We start from the raw sequence: 21,333 nt of genomic DNA, 5'->3' as shown, positions 1-21,333 counted from the left end.
CAAATATTACGGTGCCCAAAAATTGTTCCTGATCTGGGCTGTACTTCCGAAAAACTCCATGCTTTACATAGGTTGATTTTTGAATCTGCCGTGTACAGCGTGTAGCATGGACTTTAGAGCCGCGAAGTTTGAACCCAACTGAATGTAACAGGGAACGCCACAGCACGTGCCTATCTATGGACTCACTATGTACCCGCCAGGAGTTCCATCTTTCATTAAAAATACTATAACCACCGTGTTATACAGGGTATCTCACTTAACGCGAGCATCTTTAGTATCTAGTTTGCTTTTAATTTGCAGAAAATGAATTTTAATAAATGTTCAATGTGATATCCATTAACTTCGATACATTTTTGCACTAATCCCTCTATCGTAGTTATTTTATTATTTAAATTTACATACACTTTATGAATTTTCGTACTCAAGGTCACATGAAGGTCGCACTATTAAAGGTCATTGAATTGGTCTTGATCTCAACTATTACGACACTCTGATAAAAATATGTACTCCCAGTTTAAAAAATATCGATGACCTTGACATTTCGAAAAATATGACCTTGAAAAAAATGTCTGTTTATCACATTATTTACGCCTCCTAACCAAACAATACTACCGCTTCACATTTCTTTGTATCTTCCAAAATAAATGAGATATTGAAGGTGATCACGTTAGGTGGGATACCCTGTAGATACATGCATGCTTACTTTCCAGTTCTCCAGAGTATGTTACGAGGCAAATATGTTCAATGTTATTAAAGCAGCCGTTTTTTCCTAATTAGGTACTGTTTGCTGTCCACCGCCTACGCCACCTACGCCACATCCGCCACCTCCGCCACATCCGCCACATCCGCCACATCCGCCACATCCGCCACATCCGCCACCTCCGCCACCTTCGCCACCTCTACCACCTCCGCCACCTACGCCATATCCGCCACCTCTACCACCTCCGCCACCTACGCCATATCCGCCATATCCGCCATATCCGCCACCTCCACCTCTGCCACCTCTGCCACCTCTGCCACCTCTGCCACCTGCGCCACCTCCGCCATATCCGCCATATCCGCCATATCCGCCACCTCCGCAATGTTGTCCATGTTGGCCCTGTTATCCACATCAACCTTGTTATTCACTTCAACCTTGTTATACACAGCAACCTTGTTATCCACTTCAATCTTGCTTTGCACCTCAGCAGCCATACCTTCAACCTCAGCCGGCATACCTTTCAGCTTCGACGTACACTGGAGTCCAGCCGTACATTCAACCTCAGCCAAATTACTCGTACAGATTCGGCGGTGGCCACCAGTGCAGCTATGGTTCACTTTTTACAATGTGCAATAATAATCAATACAGATGGCCTTGCGTAAGTCCGTTTCCATACGTCACTATAATTTCACCGTGCGCTGTCTGCCCAAGTCAGGGCTCAATTAATCATTAAGCAAAATAAGCACGTACTTAGGGCATCACAAAACTTTTCCATTGCTAGATTTAATTTTTTAGTTTGGAAGGGGGGAGATACAATTTATCTTAATGTAAATTTCATAATATTATTTTTCTCGTTTAGGAATATGAGGGAATATAGGGAATGATTCAATAGAATGAACGTTCGAACCGAATTTCAAACGGGTCTTTGTGATACGCGAACGGTCCGTCAATAATATACATACATACTGACCTATGTATACATATATGTATGCTTATAAAGACGCGTGAACTGCTGCGGGACAGACCAGTTATTGTTATTGGTAGCTAAAAGACACAGAGCACGCGACAACAACACGTTCCTAACGGTATTCACTTTCCCAAGAAACTTTTATCGCTTTTGTAAAGCAAAGAAATAAAGATTAACTATTTTACCTGTGAACAGTGCTTTTACAGATTGAAATTATATCCAGACACATCCTCTACACTAGGGGAGGGAAAATCCAATTTTTACTCCTTTAGGAAGAGAGGGTCTTGCCCAGAGGAAAAAAGTGTCTTTTGCTCTAAAAAATTGGATTTTACACCCCCCGCCCTACCGTCTCCTAGGGGAAAATATATTATATTAACTAATAATTTGTATGTAAAAATAAACCTAAATTCCAGTTAAAGTAATATTATGAAATTTACCTTAAGATAAATTTCGCCCCAATCCCCTCCCACCTGATAATCTGGCTGCAGCAGGTAGCATAAGAAAATCAGTCGAAAATATATTGGTTTAAGTTTTATTAACGATATATCACTAATGTGTTTTAGTATAACTTCTGCTGAGGTCAAGTGGACTGAACGAGATGTTAACCGTCGGCAACATCACAACATAGTGTATGGTAAGTTCAATACGTGTATCCTCTCTTTCCTGTTAAGGACAATTCCAGAAAAGTCACGAAATTGACCAATTGAATCTAGAGGTACAGACGTAACGAAACTCTTAGCCATTCTTATTTTAACGTACTCCAACCTTAATTGGAACAAACGTACATATAATTCAGTTTAAGGAACCAATTCATTCATCATCATACACAGAGTGTCCCGTTTAAATCGATCGACTCGAATATCTCCGAAACTGTTGACGATATTACAAAATGTTTCGGACAAAAGTTAAATGGTATTAGGGGCCACACTTTCTTATGTTACCGACTTTTTTCTATGTGGACGCGTAGAGGTGACATGAAGGTCAGTTTTGTTCTTTAAATGAATTCATATATTTTTTAATGCACTAATTCGCAATACGTCACTTATACTTTATGTAAAGAATAACAAGCAGCATTAAGTAGTGCATTAAAAAATACGTAACCCCATTTAAAAAAAATAAAGTTAACCTTCATATGACCTCTACGCGTCCACATAGAAAGGTTACTTACATTAGAAAATGTGTCTCCTGAGACCATTCAACTTTTAACTGAAACATTTTTTAATTCGAGTGGGTCGATTTAAATGGGACACCCTGTATGTACAACAAGTGGTGGGCACGCAGAACGTTCACACATGTTTGGACCTCACACGGGGAGTTTGAACAGTCCAAACAGAGTTTGAACGCCTCAAGCACGACCAAATCCTGTTTGGGTTGTCCAAATTTCTCAAGCGCATAGAAACCCAAACTTGTTTGGACCTGTTTTTTCATGTACCCATCACTACATACAAGCCACGTACGTTTCTTTACGAAGCAAAAGCACATTTTCTTGTTTTGTGTTTACTAATGCTATCAATTTAATTGCAGGACAATAAAATATTCGCCCATTGATGTGTAATTTTACTGTGGAATGTACATCTAAAAGGACGCATAATTTTGTGCTGTTGCAAAAGTATGACTATTATATGCAACTATATCGCTGCGTGCAACTTTGAGGATTAACACACTGGATATGTTTGGTTGGTGGCGGGAAATGCGGGGATGCGTTCAGAGAATTTACAAATGAAATATTACTGTTCACTGAAATCCAAAATGTATTTTCTATGAAATAAAATCTGAAATTCCTAAGAAGACTCTTTATAGAAAAATGAAATAATAATAAGACTCGATTGTAACGTCTAGTTACTTTGACGTTCGTAACGGGAATAAGAAAAAAAAAAAAGAAAAAAGGATAATGCTAAAAAATTTTCATCTCTGCAGTGATTAAACAAATTGAGTTAAAAAAATGTTTGCGACATACATAACGGCTTTTAATTATTACTTTTAGGCAATGGCAAACATGTAAAGTAATGAATAAATAATAATAACAATAGAAATACATGTTCACAAACATGGTGAACATGTATCCGAATACACGAGCGCTATCACTGATCTACTCTTTTGAATTGCCACCATTGCCACTACCCAATGTTACTTTGGCGGCGAATTAGTGAAAGTTATATGCCATATGAGTACCAGGAAGGTCGAGTCTGGGCTTCAAAAGTTTTGAATCAATATCATCAATATCATCAATAATTATAATAATATGTTTATTAATACGCCCAGTAGTATATATTGTTCAATTTATAACAAAAAATAGTCATTAGCTACAAAGGTACAAATGTATTAAAAAAACGAGTCATTAGGCTGCACTAGCACCACCGGAAGTTTTACTCTGGCGACAGACGAGATACTCAGTAAATTACAAACAACTTTTACCGCAGAATAGTTGGCGCCGAATGTTAACGTATCCTAACGATTTGTATCTCAAAAATTGCTCCCAATTTGCTCCTTCCGAATCTGAAATTGCTCTCATACATAATTAGACCTAATGCCAACTATTCTGCGGTAAAAATGCAAATATCTCATTAATGAAGTGCTCAAAATGAACGTCATTAGTCTCAAATTACTCCTGATAATCCCGTGCATCGAACCAATATCCCAGAAACCCATAATCAGGAGAATTATTTCTGTCAACGCTACAAATGTACATATCAACACTGGTAGAAATAATTTGTCTAATTATAGGGTTCCGCTGTATTCAATCGACGCATTAAATTATGTGGAATAATTAAAGACTAGCAACCATGACTTTGAGCGCTTAATTACTGAGATATTCGCATTTTTCCATCTCTAGGAATTTTCTCTCACCTGTTGGTATGATTTGGCTAGCAGTTTGAGCGAATTGCCACGGGTGGCGCCAGTGGTCGAACAAATAGTGGTATTCCGCGATTAAATGCGATTCTAACAGTGTTCTGGTCGTTTATTGTTATTGTCAATGGCAGGGCATTAATCTACGTTCTTTCAGCTACAAATCGTGTGCTTTATCTAGACGAAAGCTATCTGTATAACGGTGTAAGAGCTGACCAAAGTAAACTAAACGGGGTACGCATAACACAAAAAAAAAATGTGTTGCAAATAAATGTGATTTTAACAATGTTCTTGTAATTACTGGTTCCCAGCCGCTAGAAAGACCTAATCTATGTTCTTCAAACTTCGAATTTAATGCGTGACTAGGAAAAATGATGCCCGTCCTCACAAGTACTAGTTTCTAACTTCGTTCATGAAAATACAAATTCCAAAATCTTCTCGCGCCACACGTCTAGGGCAGTTCTGTCCTGAATTTACGCACAAGACGAAATTCAAGTCATTTAAATAAAATAATTAATATTTCATATTTCTCATAAATACTAAGATGAGGTTGTTGTTTAATAATTTATAATAAAATACAAATTAATCATTTATAAAGCTTCATTGCAAGATCCACATCTTAAATGTTACTCTGTATCTCGATTTCTGGTAATTATAGTTATTAACAATTTGCATTATAAAACAACTGGCGAAATATTTAACAACATATGTACCCTAGAGGTATGTAATTGTTATGAATATGACATTGTTGAAAATATTTAATTTTAATATTTAATGAGTAATGAACAAACTCGCAGCCAATTAGCTCATACTATTTGTTATATAACTCGTCAACTCATACGTGATTATGACTGTCAATTATATACCAAATAATAATGATTGCCCAGGTCTCACCACGTGGAGGTTGCTGCGAATGGAGACCCACCACCCATCGCGCCTACACCGCCCAACCCTTTGTGCTTTTTGCAACATTTTCCCCAACGAATCTAGTTGTTGATTTAATCGAAGCAGCCCCCAAGATCTTTATATGAAAAGAACTCGTCACGTGAACTACATATTAGATAAGAGAAATCTTCGTATGAAGTTCATGTGAAGCGTGAACTCATCATATGTGATCATCGGATGAAGGGATGTTTTCATATGATGCTTTCTGAAACAGACCCTGAAAGATTAGAACGAGACATTATTATTAGATGTGGGTACTTCAGTTTGAAGTTTGAATCCACGATGATTCCTGAAACAGAAAGTCAAAGAAATTTGATAATACGGCGATCCCTGAAACAGAAGTTCAAAGGATCACAACAAAACATGTTAATGGACATTTCATTATGCATAAATTTAAATAATAATTGCAATAACAATTTCAATAACAACATGTAATAAGCATAAAAGTATATCGATATATTTTTATACATATTTTGGTTCTACAATAGATATTCAAAGTATATATCACAATAAAACATGGTTACGGACATTTCATTCTGCATAAATTTCAATAAGAATTTCAATAGCAACATATATATAATAAGAATACATAATATAATAACATGGTTTTGTAGACATTTTATTTCGGTCGAGTAGAAATTTAATCCCACGACGATATCTAATTTGAAACAGAAAATTCAATGTATTATCTTCTCCTGTTGACAAACTTGTGTTCATTGTAGGAATTTATGTAGATAATCTGAAACAGACTAATTCATTGAGTGAGAAGCTGAAAAGGAAACGGGTTAGTACACACAAAATATTAAAAATATCAGTCTTTATTATCGAAAAAAATGAATTTACTAGAACGGTAGAATCTACTATTAATCAATTGAATTTAAGCAAGAAATGAATTTCAGCAAAGAATAAATTGTCTCTGTGCAAAGATGAAACAAGAATAGATTTTATCGCGACTCTATTAGTTCATTTCTGATTAGCAATAATCAATATTTAACATAATAAAAACATTTAAATCGAAATAATCGCATTTTACTGTATCGAAATTGAAATTATACTCGTATAGAGATCGCAATAACGAATTAACGGCGACTCTACTTGAGAAGTTGCTATCAATATGAAGTATCGAATTTGCATTTGCATATTTTTTCAACTGCAAGCTTTTCATTAATTGTCAAGCTTAGCAACAATCGCGAAGAAACTTTGATTTTTGCAGAGAGATTCCAAAAATTTACAAAAATGTACACTATTTTGATATCAATATTGTATACAAGCAACGTATTACGATTGAACAATTAATCTATTAACAGCTCTAACAACAAATAGTCATGCCTACTTCAAAAGACTCTAAACTTTAATCTCAAATTGACTTTAATTTTCATTATTCTTGTGTCAAATCTCAGTAATTAATCAAATCTTCCATCCAAATATATAATCATCAATGTGTATGTAGCTGATATTAATGGTTCAAGAAATTACAAAAGAATGATTATGTTATTATAAAAAAAAATTGAACACTTCTTTTTGAAAGATAAATATTTTTTTCAGCAATATTCCCAACGCAAACACTTGGCAAATAATACAGAAATAGAAAAATAGCAGCCACAACAGGGCGCTGAATCTGTCCACTCTTTAAATTTCATTTTATTAAAAGAAGAACCCGTTAGTGGACCATTATATTTCTTTACGCAACACTAAATAATTGAATATAATATGAAAAAACTCGCTTATCACTCGCAACACTAATCATATAATGTCAATTGATGTTCAGAAGATTCTCAAAAAACGCGAGTGGTACTTTCTTTGCTCGCCACGCTAATTTAATAAATATAAAAATGAAAAAACTCCCGTGCACCTTCGTCTCATAATACGCAACGCTAACTTTAGGTTGAAGAAATCGGTGCAACCATTTTGGGCTGCGGTGAACCACTCTTTACAGCAATATAAGCTGCTGCTTTGTGGTTCTGATAGTGGTTCCAGCATAGTTTTGGGCGTTTCATGGATCGCAACACTAAGCCAAATCCGATCAATTCATCTCGCAACACTAATTCAACAAAAGACAACGACTATATGAATCGATTAAAGTTGTGATCTTTAATCCAACAAGACTTTCATTCAAATAACAAGTATAAGCAATCGCGCTCAGTCATTATCGCAACACTACCCTGATAATATAAAAATGATTTTAATACAAACACGATTTCATCATTCGCAACACTACCCTGAAAATATAAAAATGATTTTAATACAAACACGATTTCATCATTCGCAACACTACCCTGAAAATATAAAAATGATTTTAATACAAACACGATTTCATCATTCGCAACACTACCCTGAAAATATAAAAATGATTTTAATACAAACACGATTTCATCATTCGCAACACTACCCTGAAAATATAAAAATGATTTTAATACAAACACGATTTCATCATTCGCAACACTACCCTGAAAATATAAAAATGATTTTAATACAAACACGATTTCATCATTCGCAACACTACCCTGAAAATATAAAAATGATTTTAATACAAACACGACTTCATCATTCGTAACACTATTCTCCAAGCAATTAGGAAGATCAATATTAACAGTTTACAAGGCTAATGCAACCCGTGATCTAGTCTCATCCGCAACACTAATTTAAACCGCGATTTTGCCCAAGATTGCTGGTCGTTGGGCCGGTACATTGGCCAGAAATACTAACTACTACAACTACAAGCGAGTACAGTGACAAAGTAGTAATGACTCCGCGTCCGAAGATGCAGAGCCATTCGTTGCTGCCCTCTTCGATACACAGTTTGTGTCGGGCCACTTCTTTTCTTCGGCGGTCCGCCCGAATCTGAAATCCTGAAACTGCTCGGTTGTGGACGATCAACCGAACTCGTAAGAGTCTTGTACGATCGTACCACGAGTGCAATCGAGCAGGTCGTTCGTTTCGTCGTTCCTATCCTTCCGACCGCGACCGCGACGCAACTATATGACCAATTTGAAGAATCGAAATCGAAACCAGAAGGAGACAGCATGCTCCGTCTGGACTAGTTTCGAATCGACGCTACAATTGATCCCGGTAGCAGGACTATCACGCGAAATGGGGGAGCCTACCCGATCAAAGAATGTGATATAGCCTGCCCCGGCCCCTACCTACTTACAATTTAATCATACATTCACACACAAGAAAGTATGCTACCTGCCTACCTAACCCTATATTTAAAAAGAAATTGCAAAAGACAGATTCTCACCAACACACAACGCTCCACGGTTCTCAAGCATACGCCCGGGTGCAAGTTAACCTAACACCTAGGGAGGACGTCCCGGGACGCCTCCGACACCCGAGCGCAATACACAACTTGCACACTCTACATAGGTACGTACCATTTTCCTGAAATCGACTGGCAAAGACTAGCATCCATTGCGAAAATAAAAAAATTCTCTAAGTATTATAAGTACGTATATTTGGTATACTTTAAATCGATTACGTGTTAAATTTCTCGCATGATAACGAGAGACTCGAAATCCGTACATATTCCATGGACATTTTATTATAGACATTGTATAAAGCAAAGGAATATTTACGACCGATACCGGAAATTGTAAAAAATTCTTCCAAGGTACAATTACAGATGAAATGTTAATTGATAGAAATAGAAACCGACGCAATTCCACTGCCTAACCACACACACAAAAGTGGAAAATACGTCGTGCACGGTAAGCTGACTTTGCCAGTCGCATACACATGTTATTTATATGAAATCAAGTCATCGTTCCCCGTTGCTCTCACCCAATCAAGTAGCACCTGGACACGTGAAAGGGTTTGAGCAACGAACACGGAATCAATATCCTGAAAATCCTAACTAAAAAACATATTATATAATTCATTCTCTTCTAACGGGCTAATATTCTCTTGGAATAAAAGTGACTCGACTTTGTATTAATAAAAATTGAAAAGCAAATATTAATTATTTGTTAATATTGTATAATTTAATTGTCAAGACTCTAAGCAAGATTCTGCAGTAAGATAAATGACTCTAGATATATTGAACAATCCTCGGGCGATCCCGTCGTCAAAGCCAATGCAAGGCATATATCATAATATAAGTGTCACAGACACGTCACTTTGACTCAGAGGTCTATCCGTCGCGAAATGCATTCTTGTACATGGTCTCTAATATCACATATGTCTAGAACGTTACGTTCTAGCTCAATCTATGTGTACCAAAATGCCCTACTTAATTTTTATATCTGTCTTCGAGTAACGTGGTAGTACGTATATGATATAATTCTTCACAGTTTCATTAGTAAAATATACAAACAAGCATTATATATTGGTCAGTGATGCTTCTTGAATATTCCTATTTATATTAAAGATATAAATGAAGACAAATATATCTTCGATACAAATAAGAATATTCATGAAGCATCACTGACCAATATGCAATGCTTGTTTATACCTTTTACTAATACTGCATTTAAATGATAAATAAATTTACCTCATATTAATTTTCTTATTTCATTACAAATGACGGTAAAACTTTTGAGAATAATAAAGAACACACTAACGGGTGAAATCAAAAGTGATTAACATGCTAACAATCATAAAAATTGACTCTATTACAAGAGGTGTCCAAATGCCACCCACGAGCTACAAGCAATTACAAGCCTCCCCTCGTGGGTTTCCCCGACTACCGACCTCAGATTGACTCGAGCGAGTCAACCAGAGTCCCGTAGTGGGGGTACCTCCGGAAGGGAAGAATGCTGCTCGTAAATGGTAGATGGACACTTCTGGCCCTGTCCTTTTTAAGGGACAGACTTTACAAATACTCATTTCTTCAGAGTACATACATGTACGTCTACCATACCGATATGTTTAAGGAACATTGTATACATACTGGCCAAACACAGTAGTGCCTTCCCTGCATTTAACGCTCACACTCCATTAAAGTGGTCGTGAGTACACGCCAGCACGTTTCAATATACATATTACTACCCGTGTGTACGTAAACTTGGATACAATTCTTTGCTATTAGCATCAAAACAACCGGTCACGACAATGATCGTGCAACAATTTAACACATGTGCACCTATGTTAAATTATTCACCAACGATTGAAACGATCACAAACGATGCAACTCAACACGTCTTTGTTTTATGGATCGATACTTTATTGGGATTCGTAAATACGAATGAAACTTGCAACAATGGTTCCAATTTGTGAAACGTACTGCCGCGTCTCGTGGTATTGCGCTAACTGCTGTATGTAACATGCACATCTAAGAAGGCACCACAATGTTTTCCTCTCTACTTTAAACACATCGGCGTGGTTTCCGTTCTTTCAATTCTATATTCGTCGACATATATTTCTTACATTAATGTGTTCAGTATTATTTTTCAATCAATTGACCGTACTTGTAAACAACACTAGAATAATTTTTATGTAATCTTCTTGATTGATGAAGACATTAATAGAATAATTTTAGTGCAATGGTTTCGATATGACAATATTAATGTATGACTAATTGCCATCAAGTTACTGCATTCTCTAGTTAACTGAATAATATAGTACCACGTTCTCGATTAATAGAAAAATATCAATTGTTGTAAACAATAGGACTTCTGGTCCCCAAATATCAAAGATCAATATTAATCAATAATTTCACGTTAAGTTAATATTCGTTTATAAATATACTTTCAATAAAAAATATTTCTGCATTATATTATTAATAATAAACGCGGCGTACAAGAAGACCCTAGCCTATCTCAGAAACACAACAGATCGATGTCACTACTCGCGGATATGATTGCATATCCGCGTTCACTGTACTCGCCAAATTAAGCACGTATACAACCAGTCACCCGTGCCGTTTCGGACCAATCGTCCTACGACATGATTGGGGACCGGAGGAACAAAAGCATGCAGACTCACCAGATGACAGAAGGGCTCCGTCTAAGACTCTAGGAATCTGGAAAAAAAAGGAACAAAATGCGTTACAATCTCTTCTCAACATTATACTTATTTCGATTGAATAACGTAAGTAAGAATATTTAAAGATGCTTACAGTCTTGGCTGGTGGAGCTTCGCCCGAGGACATCCTCTGCAATGGTCGTTGATACAGCGCCTGATGAATCTGATAAAAAAGGAACAGAAATCGTTACAACCTGCTCTCAAAATTCTAGCTGTTTCAATTGAATAGTGTAAGTAATAGAATATAAAGATACTTACATCCTCTGTAAACAGAGCTGCGCAAAAATATTTTCTTCGGTGATGCAGTGACTCTACTTTCACGACTCAAAAAGCAAAAAGTGTCCCGACACTCTGACAGTAATTGATAACACGCAATAAACACTGACTCTAATTTCGCGAAAACCTAACATCTCCGGTGAGATTCTACACGGAGCCAGTTCGCTCCGCATAAACCAAAAATCTTGTACGATATAAACACTGACTCTATTCGACCGCATTGCGCGCGGCCACAAAATTCTCTGAAAGAAAAGTACATGGGAAATACAAGGCACACTTGTGCCTGCCTACTGTTTTAGTTTCTGTATCCTACCAAGTGTTTGTCGAGAAAATATTGCCTTTCAATAATTCACATGAGTTTAAACATTATTAAATATTACAGAATAATTATTCAATTCAATATAAATATATTAAATCTGTTATACGTATATATTTAATATTTATCATATTAAAGACATTTCTTGTTAGAGCTGTAAACACGTTCATTTTCTGTATCTAAACCACGTCCCGATTTTTGTAAATATTCAGAAAATCATTACAAATATCAAAGTTTCGTTATTTACCCCTGTGCTTCGATGAGCACGATGAATTACGCAGTATCTATATAATCAAACTTACAACCGAAACCGTATGCAAATGCAAACACCATGGTTCCATAAAGATAGACAAGTGAAATAATTAATATTAAAACAATTTCGCGACCGTGACACAGGAAATTACGAATATTTCGAATTTAAATGTTTAAAAGTAATATTCAAATTTTCTAATGGCCACGGTAGCCATTTTGAATTCTTCAATTGCGCAGTTTAATTCACTGTACATACTTCCCGGAAAAATTCTCGTTCGATCTTTGCACAATAAATAAAAAAATCGCGATCATGCTTACAGCGTGATATAATAGAAACACGATAAAATCAAAATATATAGTAGATCATTACCTATTTGTTACAACATATTACCGTGTTTCACCACTTTTCCGGAGTGTTGCTGCTGCCATGGTGTCAGGGGGCACGTCCTTTCCACCCGGTGCTCTGAAACAGAAAATAAACGCGTTTAAACCAAGCAATTACATTATTAAATTACCAATGGTTTCGTTACAAATAAATAATTGTTGTACTCGAGGTGTGCCGTAAAAGATTGTAAGTGGAATCAGAAATGCGTAAATACTACAACGTAGACAAAGAAAGTCGTGAAAACCGATCACTTTGTTCCGTAATATCGAATTAATTTACGATAATTTACTCGAAATTGAATAAATATTAAACGAAAGTAATGATAAAGAAATAACGAAGGCACTAATAGTTGGTATAAATGATTAGATGTGAAAGTAAAAATCACGTACACTTCGATGGGAGCGAATTCACTTCCCGTCTTATCACTTCAACTTGTGCGAGACGAATGACCCTTAGGCCGTCTTTGACTGTTCGCGATGGGTTGATTCGGCTATCTTAGGGGCATCGTTATTGGAGGTTCGGTGGGTGGGGGTAGCTGTCCTCCCCGCCCCACTTCAATTTCTAGTTTAACGAAATAGAATATTCAGTACCATATTACACGCCGTACGACCTTTTTTTTTGCGTATACCTTCGGTTAGTTCAACGAGCACTGACCCACCTTAAACGGAATAACAGACGCACAAGGACGATTTCTCAGAAATTTCATTTCGCAGCACTCCAATGGTTATAAACAATGTCAGAGCCATATGTTTCGTGCCTTTGTTTAACCACTTTTCGAAAACTTACAATCCAATGTACGTTACGACTGATGAATGAATTCAACCGCGTACATATCCCAGGCTATCTTCGAAAATTTGGTATTTCAATTCGTTTTGGATGGAAAGCATTGATGTACAATGCCTAGTGGTATTTTTATTGCCTCTTTGTCAAAGTTTCGAATACGATGTTTTTCTGAGCACCATCTGTGATAAATACGTCCCGTCAATTATTTGACAATTACGCCAAAGTTTATGAAATACAATCCGACAGATACTACCAACGAAATAATAGATAAAGGCTTTCCTTTATGGGGAAAATGAAGAAAATGCAAACCTGGATATATTGTGGAAGTTTGGTTAACTGACCTCTAGTTGGGTTGAAGTTCATTATATAATTTCTCGCAATAAATAAAATTATTGTAAATAAATGATGTTTAAATAAAGTTATGTGTAAAAATTCACCAATCGCCAGTAGGTAATTTATTTTTTGTATTAAGATTCTTATATCACGTTATTAGATAAAAAATATATAAAAACGAAAAAAAGGAACGTATAAAATGTAACATTAGTAATGTTACATTACCAAAATGCCCATTTATCATGCATTTCGAACAATTTATCTTATAGATAAGTCGGAAAATCTATACTTTGACGCGTCATATATTATTAGTGTATTAAGAATATTCAAGAATTTCAGCCACCTCGAACAAATGAAACTTAGAAAATTGTCAAAGTTCCATTTATACCAGTATCCTGTCAAAATGTTCATTGCTCCAGCAACTATTCTTTTCTAATTCAAGGATATACAGAATAAGGAAAGGGATTTAAAGTAATTTTCAATAGTCTCATGTATCTTTATCTACAGTACTTTATTAAAAGATTGAAAATACTAGACATTCTTACAAAACTTTCAATCTCATATCGTTTCTCAGAATAATCCAAGTTCGATGTAACACTGAACGGGGTTTTATCAGATAGATTTAAAGTTCGCAGCCATTAGCTCGATATTATCTTCGGTTTACAATACTTTACCGATGATAATACCGATTGCCCAGGCCTCACCACGAGGAGGTTGCTGCGAGTGGAGGCCCAAGGCAGGTAGATGGAATCACAAGTTCTACATCTTCCTACCTTTCACAATAAACCTTATAAATAACTTAAATCTTAACTATCTAAAACTATCGGTACTAACATCCCTCGGCGGATGACTTCTTTCTTGAGCCTAAACCTATAAAAAACTAAGTTCCCTCGTCGGTTGTCTTCGTTCTTCAGCTTAGAACTAATATTATCTTAATATTGTAATTAATACGAATTAATGCTATTAATACAAAATAACTTAAACTAAACGCAATGTAGTCGCTAATACTCAAACGAAAGAGATAGACGGAATGAAAAAAGTTCCATCGATCATTTCGTTTACGCACCTAATATTCTATATACCAAGCAGTTATTAAGTCTACGATGAACTACGCGTTAAACTACAGTATGAACAAGTATCGCGATGAAAGTGTTGTCGCCAGAACCTGGTTTAAGAAAATAGGAAAGACGGGCGACACCTCGCTAACCCGGATCCATCTTTTACTGCCATGGAGCTTTGGGCTGGTCACCTGCGTACCAGACCCGAACCAAAGGAGTACACAAGCATGGTAGTGCAAGCGAGATTCTCTGTTTATGGAGCAGCCTCCCGACTACTCCGTACCCTTGCACGCACGAGTCTTTCTCCAAATCCTACTTACCAGGCAAAGACTAAACACGTCCGATATCTGGCTTCTCAATAGAAACCAGAGGGATCGGCAAACAGTCTTAGTGTACAGACCCACTGCCCGTACCATAGGTACAGACCCACTGCCCGTACCCCAAGTCTGTGTAGAGAATCAACGAGCAAAATGAATTAATAATAACTTGGTATGCACAATGGATGGTCATAATTTAAGTCTATTAATAGATAGACTAAAATTAATAATAAACGATGCGATGATGAATATGAATATGTGGCGAAAAAGAATGTTTGAATGCGGAAGGAATGCGCGCCGAATAAATAAGAACGAATGAGATCGAGTAATAGGTAAGGTGTGAGTGATTGGACGAATGATGTATGAAAGGGAAGTGGAAGGAGTGCGAACAGAACATAAATACGGGCAAAAGAGACAAAGCAGATAGAGTTGGAAAATAAAGCAAACTGAAAGCACGTGTCTCGTTCAAATTATTTCTAACAAATATAACAATGAATATCGAATTATGATTTAAGTTTAACTTACAGTAACTTAACGCAGTGGTAGACGCACGCTTTGAAGATGTAGACGTTGATCGATGTCTTCTTTCGATGAAATAACTGATTGGAAAAATATTTTTCATTATACAATACACATAAAATATATAATATGCACAGTAAATAAATCACAGTAAATGAATCACAGTACATAAGAAAATAAATATCAAAGTCAATGGTTCTCGAACATCTGTAACATACAAAGGATTAGTAACAAGAGAGGGGACACAACAATATGCACAATAAATAAATTAATAATATGCACAGTAAATAAATCACAGTAAATGAATCACAGTACATAAGAAGATAAATATCGAAGCCAATGGTTCTCGAACATCTGTAACATACAAGGGATTAGTAACAAGAGAGGGGACACAACAATATGCACAGTAAATAAATTGATGGTTGTCGAATGCCTGCAACAAACAATGGGTTAGTAACAAGAGAAAGGACGAGTATGAGACGCACGCCCACCCTCCGCGACGGCTCACGAGAAAGTGAGGAAGCTAACGCCGTTATGTATTGGGCGTACGCAGGTTTGTTCGTGTTGAATTGTTTTTGCCGACCTGAACGACCTTCCTCCTTGAACGACCCAATTACGGTACCCCATTACGGTAAGGCATTCAAAAGGTAGATTTAATAAATTATTTATGAAACTACATCTATTCTGAATTTATCTGTTACAAATATACAAATGTAAAGCAAGATATAAAAACGAATAAAACAAGAACATGTAAAAAGTAACATTAGTAAAATGTCCATTAACGATGCATTTAGAATAAATTGTCTTGTAGTTAAGTGAAAAAATATATACTTTTCCGTTTCATGTTTCATGACTGTCATATTTATCCCTTAACCTTAAACTGAAGCATCGGATATTTTTATTCTCGTGAAATCATATAGATACACGTAATATGAATGGAATATATAACATTTCATTTGTGCTAATAATACTCAAAATTCATGCTTTATCGGTAACGTCAGGTATTGACACTAAAATGGTAACAGGGCTACGTAGCCCTATGAACGTGGGACAGAAAAAAGCATTGGATGACGGGTCTATTCTATACCTAGTCGGTAATAATACCTAAGTTCTATGCAACAACAATATTTCGTTTGCTTCTCGTTAATAAGTTGTGAATGAGATATCTGACTATTGATTATTATAAAACAAATCAGGAGCAATTTTTTGGTGTCATAATATTTGTGTAAAAAGGCCATTTACTACGTATTTTGTAAACAACAAATTTTTGCGAATATCTCATTAACTATAAACGGTGCTGTGGGAACAATTTCAGATTCGAAAAAAAATTGGGAGCAATTTTTTGAGATATAAATTGTTAAGATACGTTAACATTCGGCGCCAACTATTTTCTGGTACAACTTTTCGATTTCCTATGTTTTCTATCTCCGTTAGATTTCAAGATATTGAAAAAAAATAATTTATCCAGCCCCCATTTTCTGGGCTTTTTTCACCTCTTAAACGTGAACAGGAGTAGCTACAATATTTATATGTTTAATATTTCTTGCTTTCCTACCTGTCTGCCAATTTTCATTAGAATCGCGCGTATCAATTGGGTGATGTCACTTGTAAGAGACATAAGGATATAAACATGAATGTATCTGTTTTTTTATAATTACTTAAAAAGGTATTTTATTTATGGTTTAGTATGCAAACGTACGTAATAAATATAATCACAATTAATTTATGGTAATTATTGTACAGTAACATAACTAATGACCAGATGTGTAAATTTTTACTTGTCGATCTGACAACTTATACAGGTATTTTGATATCTCTGACCAATTGTGTGTTCTTCGGATGCAATCTATTCTCCAATTAATTGTTATTTTTCCAGACATATCGCTAGAATATCCTGTTTCAAGGGAATCAATTATAACAAATAAATGAGCCATATGTTTTAAAGTATCTGCAGCTACATTCGCAATGCAACTCTGCAGTTCACGTTCATACGTATGTATTACAATACACAATTGGGATGTATTGTCGTGTTCAATGAGCGATCTTATGTATCTTAGGCAATACATAGAGTCTCTTAAAGTGAATCCTAAATTGTAAAGGTGACTCAAATCATCAATTACAATAACCACATGGTTATTTTTTGTCATTTCATAGTATCCATTTCTTATAGTCCTACACAAGCTATCATTTATGATGCTACTGATATTAGGTGTTACTTTAGTATCAGCTTCTTGTAGTTTGTGTGTTTCTTCATCGACTGTGCATTGAATATTCGATGCAATAATTTTCATTGGTTCTATAAGATTAACCTTACCTTCTGCTCTTAACATTGTAAGATTATAACCAAATTTCATACCCACGTTATGATAATGATTAAAGGTACTATGAAAAAGTACAAAACAAATTCCGTAATTTTTATTTAACGCATTGATAATAATTGAATTTAACACAAAATGTGCGTTGCTGTTAGGTCGTTCCTCGATTAAAATGAATTTTCCGCCCATATCTACTTTATCAATACCAAGCACATTAGTTACTGGGTCCATTTTATTACCAACAATTTGCACTAGAAAGGAGAAAATAAATATTCACATTTTATAACCCCAAAAAAATATCATAACATATATGTGATTTTATTACGAAAACAACTTATTTTCATAATACGATACACAAATTTCAATATCTTTATAAACTGGAATACCTTTGTTTACAGTTCAAATGGAATTCTTTACAATTAAATATTTTCAAATTCGATAAAATTTATACACTGAATTTGTACAATGTATAATTAATAGATGAGAAATATTGGAATACCTAATTCTCGTATACCTAACAATTTACCGCGTCATTTAAAAATGCCATATAATAATCGAAATGAACACTAAAAATTAATTCATCATACATAAAGTACGAGCTTATTGTTAAAGTTTTAATACATACACTGTTCATTCGAAGTAACAATATTGTCTCGTATCAATTCGTGTCAAAATAATAATGGCAGCTTGGTTTATCGTGTGATTTCATCCTATTGGTCCATTTTGCTTCCAGTAGGAGCGTCAGAGCTCATTTAAAATGGTTATCCCTGGAAAGGACACTATTATTCATTCCAGTTAAAAATGGAGCAAAACACAACAAAAACACGTGACTTTTGCAGAAACGTATCATGTCATTAAAATATTCATTGCAAAAGACAACCTACTCAGTCTTACTCAACATCAGCCTTTTACAAACTTCACTTGATAATTATGCTAGTAATTAATAGAAGAGAGTAATACAGTAAAATGTTTTGTCCTTTTAAGGTACAGGGCTTTAGTAAGTGCGGTGTTTTTCTTAGAATAATAGAGTAGGCAAGCTTCATACTTGGACTTATTGCAAGCAAATACGCTCCTATCTGACACACGTAACGGAACACGCCGCCATTGTGTTTGATTTCGTCACATCCTTAACTGGAGTGAATATGCATTTAAAAAAAAAAAAGTAGTAGATTATAAATGAAAAGTTGAAATGAATTGGCCACTCACCACTTTTTTGATACTTCATTATAATTAAATTATTACTTTTCAAAAGAATAACTATAATTATTTATGAAAGACCTGGATTTGTAGTAACGATAATCACGAAATACGTATGTTTTGAAAAAGGTACTTCACAAAACTATTTATTTGTATCTTATAGACATTTCTTTTATATTATTTTCACGTTTCCGTGACCATAATTGTATTCCCTCCATCTATTGTTATCATCAAAGACTTTTTGTTGTTTGAATTATAATGGAGCGATCAAATTATGTTGAATTATAAACGTACAAGGAATTTTTCTAGATTGAAATTTTTTAATTCAGGTGAGTTTATTACTGACAAATCACACATCTGACACTACGATCCGCTCCACAGATCACTGTAGCAGAGCTGGGAATGCTGTTTCACGAAATGTCTTCTGGGACGTAAAAGTGGAGTATATAGACGAATGTCTAAGTCTAAGGAGTTAGTTTCGTATGTCGGAACTAGTAACAATAAGACTGATTTCGGTGAATTTGTAAATAATATTGACAGATATTGCAAATGTAACTTCTGTATATGATAATTATTAAAATAGTGTATTTGTACTTAGTTAAAATTTTGTGCATAAATGTATAACTTCATTTATCATTCGTAATGAATCTGAATAAATATAATTTATTTATGATTTATACAGTTAGTATACTATCCTTCATTATTTATTTAAAAAGTTACACCAGAAATGGAAATAGATTTTACAAGGACAGATAATTAGAAGTTTACTTTGAATAAATATGTGTTTATCAGTATTACTGATTGTAAGGCATATCACATTTGTCCCAGTATCTGAGTTTCACATTTTACATGGTGTTCACTATAATTAATGACCATTTATGTCAGAATACTGACAATACACGGTTTCATATATTTTATCTCTCTGTATAAAGATGAATATTTAATGTAATATGAGATATACTCCAGCTCAATATTACAGATCTAGGAAAACCTTGTAAGTATAAACACAATTGATATATACTACCGCTCAAAAGTATTTAATTACTGTCTATATGTACGATTAATGAGAAACAATATATGTGGTTTCTTCAATAAAAAGACAAATACTATTGATTCATTTTTACTTTTATCATATACATTTCTTTCTTGTTGTATATAAAGTTTCCCAACTTGAGTCTATAAATTCATACATTCTTGTAATAAATAACTATATTCTTTTTACCGTTACAAACATACAATTTGATACTTTTGAGTAATAATGTGTGTACAAAAATATATTATATATATGTACATGTATGTACAAACATATAAATAACTAAATATTGTCATGTGTACACATGTAAATAGAAGGAAAGGAAGAACAAAGTAAACAGATCACAAATTCCTATTCTAATCTCACAAGGTGACCATGTAATATTTGGTTCACTAATATAAATCAAATTTCATATGCAAATGATGTGTACATTGTATAATAATGTTATATAAACATGAGGATGTTTACTAGGCTGAAACTGCAGTAGAAACTCATACATATTTGTCCCCGTTGTCTTTCCTGTGTCATGACATCATTATCATCAAATATCCATGTGTATTTAAAAGTGGAATGTTTCAATGTCTAATTTTATTGTTCGGTTATCATATACTTTTCTTATTACTTACAGTGTCTAAAAAAATTTTATGACATTATAACCTCACTAAGGTTATTCTCGTTTCTATATACATATGTATTCATACAGTGTTCAAACAAAAAAATTTAGGATTTTTGTGGTAGGTAGTGTTTACTAAGCTAAGCTATGTAAGTGGCTTACTTATTTCTGAATCTAATCATTGTTGTATGCTATGTGAAAGCAAAGGATTATCTACGAAGATAAGATTATCTTTGACTCTTGTAATAAGATAATCTATGAACATGAATACTGCAAATCTTTGTTTTACGTTGCCACTAGCATTTTTTAAACGTTCTGCTCATTACTGAATTATTTGAAAAATATTTTGGATTTGCTTATATGTATAAAATATTCATATAGTATAAAGCATGTATGCAAACAAAAAAAAGTACACCTTTATTCAAACCAGGAAAAGGAATTTAAAGATAATTCCTTGTTTTCATATTGTACACAACATTTAAAAACAAACTAGTTACTTACATTTTACAATCATTT

At 34.7% G+C, this 21,333-nt stretch overlaps 1 protein-coding gene across 1 annotated transcript; it reads right to left on the bottom strand.

Moving 5' to 3' along the window:
• Positions 1-17,406: 17,406 nt before the first annotated feature.
• On the bottom strand, positions 17,407-18,973 carry LOC107185598 (elongator complex protein 6). Its single transcript, XM_015573318.1, has 3 exons — positions 18,859-18,973; positions 18,600-18,741; positions 17,407-18,225 (listed from the first exon to the last, which is right to left on the bottom strand). The coding sequence occupies exon 3, from the start codon at positions 18,203-18,205 to the stop codon at positions 17,411-17,413; it is 795 nt and encodes a 264-aa protein (XP_015428804.1). The 5' UTR covers positions 18,206-18,225; positions 18,600-18,741; positions 18,859-18,973; the 3' UTR covers positions 17,407-17,410.
• Positions 18,974-21,333: the final 2,360 nt, after the last annotated feature.

Source organism: Dufourea novaeangliae, unplaced genomic scaffold, assembly GCF_001272555.1.
Source record: "Dufourea novaeangliae isolate 0120121106 unplaced genomic scaffold, ASM127255v1 scaffold48, whole genome shotgun sequence".
Taxonomy (NCBI): Eukaryota; Metazoa; Arthropoda; class Insecta; order Hymenoptera; family Halictidae; genus Dufourea; species Dufourea novaeangliae.
Note: the sequence above shows the minus strand (reverse complement) of the source record. Positions and strands in the feature narration are given on the sequence as shown.